We start from the raw sequence: 12,258 nt of genomic DNA, 5'->3' as shown, positions 1-12,258 counted from the left end.
GCCAGGATAATGAATAATTCTTCTCGTTACAAACCACTTAGTTGTTGTACTGTATTGCATAGAATTAAGTATAAATTGATATTCCAGAAATTCATATTTGAAAAACATTGTGTAAATCAAAACGATTTGATACAGTTTAATTCAAAATGTAAATATTTTATAAGCTCATTTGAATGAAAACTGCAATTATTGTCAATGTTGTTTTATAACGTGCGCTACTATCGAGAGCAGACTAGTCAGGAACTCTCACTCTCGATACTATCAATTATGTACAACCGCACCCATTAACTAATTATTACTTACAGATACAGACTAGACTAGCATAACACTAGATAGATAAGAAAGCACAACTACGTCTAGATTAAATATTTCAATATTACAAGTAAAATATCCAATATTTCACACAATCTTGTTACGAAAAGAAAGCTTTTGATGTAACTACATATTCAGACTTTGAATAAATCCTGGCCTACCAATCCGTATTTAGAGGTATTTAATAGTTACCTAAGGACTGAAAAACCTGTCAAAATGAAATTAACTTTTCAAGATCAGTTTTTCAGCTCGAATTTTTCATTTAGTTTAAACACGCTCTCCAACCTGCTTGCCAAGCGCTGGACAAAACCCCTCTTATGTAGAGGAGGCCCATATTCTAGCAGACTTCCTTAAGCATGGGAATCGTACTTTTAACTCGTCTAACATCCTAACCTTGATGAAAACTAATGGATAACCTTAGTATGATTATATTCGCTTTAAGTTTAAAGTAATTGGCCGGCTCGAATAAACCAACCAATCAGAGCGCCAAACGCGCTCTCGTTTCAATTACTTTAAACATAAAGCAAACTCGTACTAAGGGTACAGAGCGACGGTACCGAAACTTAATTACAGACCATTAATTACAATAGTTTTACGGAAAACCGTCTGTATATCTGTCTGTGTATCTATTGTATATAGGTACTTGTCTCATTTCCTTATAACTTGGGAATATTGTCCGATTTACTGACGAAGGTACATCTATCCATTGTTTGGTTTCGGTACTTAATGCTACTGGCAGTACTTGCACACATATCGCACGTAAGATCTGACCGAACACGATGTTATTGTGTTCGTATGATGCTATTTATTTGCATTTTAATTATTAGTAGGTAAGTATCTCCTTGCTCGTTGGTTATCTAGTCGAGTGTCTCGGGCCTCAGCCATATTAAGACAGGGTTGTTAAGATTTTTTCGGTTTTCGAGAACCAGGTCGAGTACAGCCTTCCGTGAATTTGTCAGGTATGGGGTCTAGAAATGTGCTCGGTAGAAACTCATATCATATCATAGTGGTGGATTGCATGTGTTATATGTTCTTCATCTTACTACCCCTTTGAAGTTTAAATCATCAATAATAATCATGACGTTATAATGTTATTTTGTTCCGTGATAAAAACATGTTGCTTTGCATCATTATTGTTCATGTCTTAATTAACATTAGCGATGAACTTTTATGAACTTTTCGTGAATCATTTGGCGAATAAGATAATCTAGTCTAGATTAAATTTACTTTTGATTAATAGATCAGATATTACACAGGATATCATAAAAAGCTCGTTAGTTTACTTCAATATATTGGCGCACATTAAACCTGTAACAACCTGTATACTAAAATATTTTACTTCAAAGTTCAATTATTAGTCCAAATTATTATTAATATAATATCAAGGGGCTTGAATAATAAACCACAGTACGTAAAAAAAAAACTTTTAAAACTATATGCCTTGTTAAAAACATGGGTACCTCTCATAGGTATATTCTTATATCTAACCTGTCTAAAACTATTGAACCAATTTTTTTCTAGGTAATCAACCTCGGTACATCATGTTTAGCTCTCACGTGCGGAACAACTTGATCAAGGTAAAGAAGACATACTAAGTGAAAAAAATATATCGTCATTGTTAGTAAACACTTTCAAAATAACTGCAACACTAGGTAACTACATATAGCATGATACTCGTATTATGCTATAGTAGGTCCTTATCAATTGTCATAATCTCATGAAAAAATTAAAAATATCAATGCGTCATTGTTACTACAATAAAATATTTAAGCACTTTTCTTATAGGTATAAAAATATACTGAAAATTGTTTAAATATGTAAACACAATCTTCATATTAATTCACATAACTCTAGACACCCCTCTAGAACCTAAAAAACAAATAATATTATATGCCTATAAAATAACAAACTCTTTAGCTCAAACCTTTTTATTACTTAGCGAGCAATAGACAGCACATAACAAAAAAAACTATGGATTTTTAAAAAAAGGAACTCTCAACAATATCGTTCATTATGAATTTTTAAAAAAGGAACTCTTAACAATATCAGTTGTTAAGTTCCGTGCTGATGCTGATCGTATCATGTAACCCTGACATTAGCTGACGCAGCCAGCAAGTACCGCACTAATGTTCACAATACTTCGGATACCTCAACAGCTACAACCATTAAGTCACCATGTGGTCTAAATACTTGTAAAAACAACAGGATATTAGTATTTAAAAGTATGTCTGTGATCTCACCGCTTTAAACACGCTTCGTCAGTTTCTTCTTTATACACTGAACGTTTTAACTTTTTTTAAACCGAAATGGTATGAGTCTGACCCTTACGTCAATCGCTCTACTGCTACACGAAGGAGGCTGCCGGGCAAAGGGTCTCGGGCTCGATTCCCCGGTCGGGCAAAGTATCACTGGGCATTTTACGGTTTTAAATTTATCTGTAGTAGCACGGAGTCTAGAAATATGCCCAGTATATGGCAATAGGCTCACCCCTTATTCCTTGGGACGTATAACACAAATTGTGAAAAGTGGGTTTATGTGCCGTAGTGTGCACCTCTGCCTACCTCTCCGGGGATAAAAGTCGTGACGTTGCACTTACTTACTTATCTTTCTGCGTTTGTACATAGCCAGGTAGCCAATGGAATTGGTCATAAAGGTCCTATTTCAAAATCCACAAACATTAACAAAATTTCGATCAAGTATTTCAAACCAGCTCCTTTAAATTCGGCGCTGGTAACGAAATACTTTTATTACAAGACATTATTACCAATAATCCAGCAATAAAAGTCTCACTTGGTCCAACTGTGAAATAAATAAGTATGGAAACCACATACACGTGTGTAATACGAGGCTTGGATATTGGCGCCCTGCCATGTGCATTTTCTGCAATAAAAATATTCTATGTGAATTGGCTGCATTAGGGTCATTTAGGAATTAAACTTGGAACAGGGTCTATGTAAGATACTGCCATGATATTCAGCCTTTCTTATCCTGAATGCACCTCAAAGCTGCTTAATAATATCTATACATTTTTCGATGCTGTGGATGTCATACATTAATAATCGTCGGTTAAACTTGTCCTAAAAATAATTGTAAATGATTTCAGTTCAGTAATCTGATAAGATCACTAAGATGACTGGATACAATTCAACCATGTTTAAAAATAAATCCAAAAAAAATATTAAAAAAAAAAAACGTTGCTTTACACTAAATTTTTCTCCTGTGTCGTGGGTGCGTTTACAAACATACAATTTCACATGCACATCACACCCAGACCCGAACAATTTTTGGATCACACAAGTAGTTCCTTCATATACACGTTGCACGGTGCCCAGCCACCGCGCCAACCGTGCAATCGAGATTGAACAGCTCCATCCAAAAATGTAATCCAAATATCTGTCAATAGTGTGCAATGATTCGAAGATGAAAGTCATTGTGACTTATCACCTAATAAATGATGGATTATTGAATATTACTTGTGTACATAAATAAAATAGCTGAATTCTGATGACACAGCATATGTACATACCTAAATGAAATTGTCTAACCTAAAACTGTCCAGTCAACATGAAACGAACTTATATTATTGCTATCTTTAACACCTGTATATATAAAACTCTTCCGTTACAAACTGATTGACTGACAGACATCGCACAGCCAAAACTACTGGACGAAGAAAACTGAAATTTAACATGTTATGCTCTTTAAGAAGTGTACTACAACTGAGAAAACGGGAATCACCTATCTATGCATACAAAGTCGCTAGCAGAAGCTTGTAAACAATAAATGACGTGGATGTCCTCACTTTTAGCACTAAATAAACATTAATTTGCTATCACAACATGGCTAATTACTTGTTCAGCACTCAGCACGAGACCATGATTAAGTAAATCCACATAACATTCAATGCAAGCCGGAACATCCGCTATCAAACGATTTGCTCAAATATTTGATCCATCGATTAAAATAATAAAAATCCGTTTTTCACTACTTACTTCAATAAATTATGGCAAACATAATTTAAGCTGATGAATCATAGCCTAGAATTATGAAAAGTAATATTTTACTCATGCGATACGCAAGGCGTTTCTGTTGACAAAGAGAAAAATAAAATTAATGTTACGACTAAATAATAGGGATGATGACGGGGTATGAAAATTAAAAATCTATTTATTCCGTCAGTTAGGTAATGAAAAAATATTTGACACACATTTTTTTATTTTGTCATATAAGATATACTTAGATAAAACGAATCAAAGTTTAGGAGTGGAAGCAAATATAATGTACTGAAAAGTGACGTGTTCCCTTAAGCAAATAAAAATACGTGTCTAACGTTTTAAAATAATCCACCAGCGCACATTAAAATAAAAATGAATCTTCGCAATGCTAAAAAAAAATTGATACCTTAACCATACCTTGCTTAAATTCTATTTTAGTTTTAACATTACAAAAACCTGTTAAATTACTATTAATCAATTACAAGTTCTTAACACGAGCTCTAATTTCAAAATACCTACACTAATTAGCAAAATATATCAATTTTTACTTACCTTTCGTCACGGCACGCCCGCGGGCCCAATGGCGCAGTGATACAAATAATTATGTAACTCGCAACAGTAACTTGAGTACAAAGAAACCAAGACACGTAGACTGAGGGCAGACTGGCCAGCTGACCGACAGCGACAGTCGGTAACCCAAATATACAGCCTGATTTTTTTATCAACAGTGTAACAGAAGTGGGTGTACATTGCACAGTGGCATTACCTGTCATAATGTGCATCTCTGCCTACCCTTGCCTTCGGTAGATAAAAGGCGTTATGATGTAAATAATTAAATAAATATTTTTAACATCAGCCAAATTTTTTTTTGAGAGTAAGGTATCATTCAATCTTTCCATTTTTAAAACTACATAATAAATTACCGACTTCACTGAAGAAAATCGTTTAAAAAGAACACTGAAATTGTTAAAATAACTTTTATTTCAGAGGTCGATGTTAAATTAGAAACAATAATGTGAAATATTAATTTCGAAATCAAAGTCAATTTGGTCCTTTTAATGTTTTTTTAACCGTCTTTCTTCGATGAAGTCGGTTATTTTCTTTGTAAAAAATTGTTTTTTTATTGAAAAACATTGAACTCTCAGATAAAAATTGTCTGGTGATAAAAAAAACAGGCTGTATTGTAACATCGTAAATTGTACCTTTATACTGCATGCAAGGTAATCCCTTGAATAATGATGTTTCTTTCACATATACCTTTAAATCATTAGCTGTTGACGCAATGGCGTGTCCCGTTTTTTGCAAAAATACATTTATTTCTTATCTTAAGATTTTTTATAGAAATCATGAGGAAAGTAGAAACATAAGTACACTGTGTTAAAAATAATAAATTAACTATATTAGGTTCAACTCACTCTCATAAGTCATCACGTAACAATTTGACAAGGCAACTTCACCAACCTCAAGCCACGTCAGGAGCCCACAGTCAGAGTAGCATAAGTAGGTATAATTAATATGTACCTATAAGTATGTAATAGGATTAGTGACGTTGTTTATTGATTATTGTATCCCTCACCAACAACGATTATATTTCTCTCGCTCGAAACTTATCGGATGAGCCCGAAACGTGTCGTGATAACTTGTTAAGAACGCGCGCTCAGTATAATAGGTATTACTCAAGAATAATATTTGATGCATAATTGAATGAATTGAACTTTGGATTTACACATAGAATATTCAACCATAATAAATATGAAATATTTAGTTTAGTAGCTAAAGCGATGTGTGATGTGTAAAACCAATATATTATTATAAGTTACTAGTTTCATTGATACGCTACAATCTAGCGCGGAATCTTATCGCAATGACAACGCATATATGCGAATTATCTCGATACTCGTATATTATACGAAACTAAATAATATTTTCGACATTACAGTTTTTAGACAAGAACAACAATGTCGTTCTCAGGCAAGAAATTCAGAAGAGTGCGATCGGAAAATATTGAAGAAATTGTTAATGCTACCAGTGAGTGTCTTTACTTACTTGTGTGTTTATTTATTTAATATATATAATATAGTTGGGATTTGTTTATTCCAATTGTTTGACAGTCATAGTGATTGCGATATTTCTGTGAAAAGGACTTTGGTCGGTAATATTTTAATTTTTTTTGGGCTAAACATTTTTTGTTCATCGTGCCCTTATAGTTTTAAGGTTTAAACAGTCCCTGCTTCCCTGGCCATGTTATTAGATGTACCCACATTTTTTTGAAGTTAATTATTTAGATGTTTAGAGGTTCCTATTGGGTGTAGTGTTGTGTTTTCTATCTCATAACTTTCCTTGACAAATGGTTTATCCTAGATCAGAAGATTTTTTTAATTGAAACCTGTACTTTCAAAGATAAGCGCGTTGAAACAAACATAGTTTTCAATTTTATATAAAGATATAGGAGTTAATCAACACTGAAATTACATGTTTAAAAAAATAAATACAAATCCAAAAAATGCAATAAATTTTCTCAATAATATAACACTCGTATGTATTAGAAAAACATCTATATGTATTAGAAATTGAACAAATAAAGAGTTATGCGTGTAATAATGTGGCCAAGGGACTAAGTGACACTCATGGTAAACTAACAGCAAAGTCTAAAAATAAAATGTAATCAGTGTTTATGTTCGGACCTACCTCAAAGTATAACTATTGTGATGAACAAAGATAATCACTGCTGTACACTTAGATACTCCGTATAAGTGTAAATAGCAGTTATTATGGGTTGCTTGCTATTTATTATGTCAAATATTAATAAAATAGTCCACCTAATCAGTTGGTACAAGACGCTAACAAAACCGCATATCCTCTTAAAAAAAATTAATAAGAATAGTGGAAATTAAGAAAACATCTAGAGTGCACGGTTGATGCAGTGTACGAGCAACTGGCTGCTCTGCAATGAATCGCGAGTTAAATTTTATACGGAACAACTCTTGTAGTCCAAAAATTATGGTTCTGAGTTTAAGTGCGATGTGTATGTGAATTTTATATTCTACACAACGCAGGGGAAAATAGTGGGCAAACATTTTTCTAAAAAAAATAGTAATCCATTGTGAAATACTTCGCCCATGAATCACTAATCCATGGAAGTTTATCTTGTCTTATCAAAAATGTCGAGTATCAATGCACCGCCTCACATTTATCCTTTCTAACTTATTGTTAGGTATTATCTTATCCGCTCACCTACTATAATACTATCTAACATTATTTAGACAGAAATGTCGAAAAGCGGAAAATTACAAAAAAAAAGAAAGAGCCTTGTTCAAAAAGATAAGTGGATATTTATCGAGTTTTAAAAATTCTGAATTTTAGCACAGAATCCAGATCTAGATCTGGGTTGATGTATGGGTTTGGCCTCTAGTGAAAAGTGGGTGTTTCATTTAGTATACTGTGCACTTCTACCTACTGAAACGATTCTTTATGTGTTTGGTGCGATGCTATTTTTTATAAAACCATTACTGAATAGACAGTTATCCGTATATATCATTTAGGTATTAGTGAATCATATTTGGCCTCTCTCAACCTACCTACCTATTCACGTATAGGCACTTACTGAAATCTATAAATTCCAAAAGAGAGTAATTTTCCTTCTGATAACCATTTGCAGCAATTGGATGGTTAGTCAGCATATAACCATGACCTTCAATATTTATTTTACATGTTTATTTAATGGATCACGTATTCTTATTATGTGCGTATACTGATCACTATGAGTCAGCAAGTTAATAGTTATATTCTCTCTTATATTGACAGTCCACTCGTGGGCTGATAGGGCCCAAAGTCCACGTGTGTAGATTGTCACGGGCTGATGATGAGCAAAAAATCAAAAGAATTACAAAATGTTCATTCTTACACTGCATGGCGCTGCTTACGCATACACTGGAAACACAAGAATGTTTGTTGGATGTCACATTTGACGTGATACTATCATAATAACAAACATTTCATTCAACAAGAAATATAATATTCATGAACCAAATACAAAATGTTCGCTTGTAACGGGCCTACATCGAGTCAGGATGACTTGCTATCAGAATATCAACTACCGTTGGTGTTATTGATTATTTTCACATCACGCGGAAACTGCATAAATCTTCAAAAGCACGATAACAAACATTAAGTACTTACCTACAGCTAAATATATTACTCCTTATCTTCGTTTTATTACACGTTTTTAATTATGTAATTGAATGTAATAAAAAAACATGTGTGAAGTATTGCTCGCCGATAGCGAGCCGGTTGATGACGAGCCGCTCGCCAGGCACAAGTGAAACATCGTCGCATCACGTGCTTGCAGCACGCGGTCAACGCGCCGTAAGCACGCTGGCAGCTAGCGGTAGCCACAATTCGAAGTCACACGGTACCGGAGTCAACCCGGAGTCGTGCTTATTATGCGTGTGCTGCCTTTACTCTGCTGAGTAGTCGACTTTTGTCGCCGTACTCAGAGTCATTTAATGGTTACTTAACCCAGTCCTAAGCAATTGTTTTCGGAACAAAATAGTTACTAAGGAATAATTTAAGTAACCATTAAATGTCTCTGAGTGCGGCAGTTAGACAAACTTTTCATTTGACAGAAACAATTTACCTTCACCAAATGGAATGTGTTTTAATAGAGTCTGCTCTAATTATGTTGTTATTATCTTCCCAGGTACAGATGAAAGAGTAATACATATGTTGACGAGCAACGCGCCGATCTTCTCCTTCACCCGTATCGACGAGGACCGCTTCAACTTCACACTGCACATGCCCAACAGAACCATGACACACGACTTCAAGCTGGGGGAGGAACATGAGATGGAGAGGCGAGATGGCTCCAAGGTAAATCAATAGACAAAGACTTCTCCTTTCTTATAAACTACTAACTGTCCGCGCGCGTGGTGAAAGAATCACTCCATCTATTAAAAATCGCATCTAAATCGGTTGTGGAAAACACTTTCTTTTATACTATCTTGTGCAAATTATGGTCAGTGGGTCGTTTTAGGGGCAGATTTATTGTTATTCGTTCAGTATCTCTATGACATATTATACAATGATATACACAATATTTTGAAATGCTGAGGAAAACTACTCTATATAGTTCTTGAGACCTTACATTCTTACGTCGTGTTATATTTATATTTTTCCTTTTGTGTTTTCTAGGTTAGAGTAACATACACGTTAGAAGGTGACAACGTTTTAAAACAAGTCATCATACCTAAAGATGGAAGAGTCGCATATTTCAGGCGAGATTTTGGAGAAAAAGAAGCTAAAATGGTAAGATTAATGAAAAAAAAATATAAAACCTCAAACTCATTTAATAAAAATCGTAATGCATAAAACCTTCAAGGTACATTGGTGAATTTAGAAACGTACTGGCTGTTTTAGACGAAAAATCAAGAAAATGCCATTAAAGTTTTCTTTTTCTTTTTTTTCTTTTTATTACATCAAATGGTATTTACTCATTTTTCGTGTAAATCAGCCAGTATTAAAATATTTTATTGCATTTTTTTATGGAAACTCTTTTTTAAATACTACAAAAAGAGATTGTCAAATGAAGACTTGTCTTATTGAATTTTTTTTTCTCTATATTTAATAATTCTTTAATGAGATAAAACTGAATGAATAATTATACCTTTCTCATAATATGTGAATAGATCACTTGAAGACCAAATGTTAGCCTAATTATTAGTCCGTAACGGTACCAATTAGAACTGCATAACATAAGTAACAGTGCCAATCACCACGTTCAAAGATTACATTCATAATAACAAATAATTGCCACACACTTACACGGACATCCGGATAACAATATGGCCACCTAGTTATCTAGACTAGATCTGCATATTATAATACGATACATGACAATTGGTAAAAAGAATACTCCAATAAGTATATGCCGCAATGCGTTGCGAAATTTTAGTTGCATTCACAATACTTTTCCTTTCACAATTGTAACTAAAATATACTATACTATACTGAAAACAAGAGGCTTCTTAGAGAGCGGTTTAATTAAATTATTCAATAACTACAATTAAATTAAATAATAAAATTAACACATTGAACGCCGTAGTGGTCACCGGTGACCGACGTTAGCGGAGGATTTGCCTTCAACAGTTTTCTATTGGCAGTCAAAGACTTAATATATATCTATAATTGGCCTAAGCACATGGCCGTGTCTTCATCTTGTTTTTTATTAATGTTAGTGTTTATTCTGTTGACGTGCCTTAATAGTAGTAAATAAATAAATAAATAAATCTCGCTACGAGATGCTACGACGTTCGTAGCACTTTGGGCGGGAATTCTTTACATACTTCTATTGGCCTATTTCTGGAAAAACAACACGAAAGCGAAGATAACTAGTATCCTGCTCATCTCTTCAACTCCAATTATTTACATATAAGTGACACGTGTTTATCACAAATCATACCTTTTTTTGAGGAGACAATAGAGGGAGTTTCAAACTAACTAAAAACCACCCCGTTCCTACTCCAGCTTTTCAAGCCAGAGCCTCGTAAAACCCGCTAGGTAGTCCGCAGCTCAGGACAAAACATACCAAGGTTTACATTCTAAAAACTATAGTTTCCCCTAATATAAAAAAACAATATTACGAAAATATAAACGGTTTGTTCAAGCACTGCAAAGTCTTGCCAGTTCATACACATGTCAATTTTTTATTGTTAAAAGATCAATTTTTCAACGAGTCGCTACGAACCGATATTGTACAGCCTATATATACTCGGGCTAATTCTGAGAATCGGCTCCGTACGCAGCGCGCTAACAATGCATATGGCGAGCGAACTATTGGTTATATTGTACCAAGACTTATTAACAGTATACCCGCAGAAGTAAAAAAAAATGTATCACACCTAAAAATATAAAATGTAAACTTAAGGAATATTACCTGAGTACTATTTAAGCAAGATTATTGTACCTACCTCCATATTGTAACATTTAAGGCAGATTCCATAGCACGGTTCTAAACCTTAGTGGTTTTTTGGTTGCTATTTGTTATTTATTGTATTATTGTGTATTTTGTGTAATTAAAAAAAAAAAAAAAACATTTTTTAATTGCTTTTTTTTGTTCACAGACAATCACAATGGAAGGCACAGATATAAAAGCGACAGTGTACTACGAACAGATTGAATAGCGTTTACTACAGCATCATGTGTCATATAAATTAACTTATAAACATATTACTATTTAATAAGGAGTCTGGAATTGTGCCCAGTATATGGCAATAAGCTCACCCCCTATTACATGGGACTTGTAACACATTGTATAGCGGCATTACGTGCCGTAATGTGCACCTCTGCCTACCCCTACGGGGATAAAAGGCGAGACGTTATATATAAGGACATTGGGTTAACAAAAAGTATTAGAAAAAGTATGGATAACTCGAAAATATAATTTTAATTTGATACTCCTTATTAAATAGTAATATAGCATTAAATGCGTATTCTTAATATTTAAGGTCCTAAATTAAATAAATATAATTTGCATTACATTATATTTGGTTATTCATTTTACAGTTTACTTCATATAATTTTTCATGTATGTAGTATTTTCCAAAAATCTACGAGCCGCTTAATTAATTTCACAACGAATTACATAAGTCATCCAAATGACGCGTTATTTGTTAAGATTATAATTTATGACATTATACACTACAAATATCATCACAATTCTATACAACATTTTAAACAACCAGTACCCTTAGTACGACTTTGTTTTATGGTTCGTTTAAACGACCCGGCCAATCAGAGCACCGAACGCGCTCTCATTTCGATAACTTTAAACGTAAATCAAACTCATACTAAGGTAACACATCCTACATCCTTTACCACATACTGAATACCCTATTTACCTCATTTTCGCTGCAAAGGGTGTTAAAAATAAACCGCTGTATATCAAGCGCTTGAT

The 12,258-nt window shown here is 33.8% G+C and overlaps 1 protein-coding gene across 1 annotated transcript; it reads left to right on the top strand.

Annotated features, from left to right (window-relative positions):
• The first annotated feature begins 6,170 nt into the window (after nt 1–6,170).
• LOC118264382 (fatty acid-binding protein, muscle-like) lies at nt 6,171–11,842 on the top strand. The gene is made up of 4 exons (XM_050704750.1): nt 6,171–6,335; nt 9,007–9,176; nt 9,498–9,611; nt 11,426–11,842. The coding sequence occupies exons 1-4, from the start codon at nt 6,266–6,268 to the stop codon at nt 11,483–11,485; spliced, it is 414 nt and encodes a 137-aa protein (XP_050560707.1). The 5' UTR covers nt 6,171–6,265; the 3' UTR covers nt 11,486–11,842.
• Nucleotides 11,843–12,258: the final 416 nt, after the last annotated feature.

This window comes from Spodoptera frugiperda, chromosome 26 (assembly GCF_023101765.2).
Source record: "Spodoptera frugiperda isolate SF20-4 chromosome 26, AGI-APGP_CSIRO_Sfru_2.0, whole genome shotgun sequence".
In the NCBI taxonomy this organism is placed as follows: Eukaryota; Metazoa; Arthropoda; class Insecta; order Lepidoptera; family Noctuidae; genus Spodoptera; species Spodoptera frugiperda.
The sequence above is the reverse complement of the archived record's forward strand: the minus strand, read 5'-3'. Positions and strand labels throughout refer to the sequence as shown.

Excerpts from the sequence above, each read along its gene's own strand:
- LOC118264382 (XM_050704750.1), top strand. The coding sequence starts at position 6,266 with ATGTCGTTCTCAGGCAAGAAATTCAGAAGAGTGCGATCGGAAAATATT. Across the intron at positions 6,336-9,006 it reads AGAAATTGTTAATGCTACCA|GTACAGATGAAAGAGTAATA; the intron begins GTGAGTGTCTTT and ends TTATCTTCCCAG. Across the intron at positions 9,177-9,497 it reads AGAGGCGAGATGGCTCCAAG|GTTAGAGTAACATACACGTT; the intron begins GTAAATCAATAG and ends TGTGTTTTCTAG.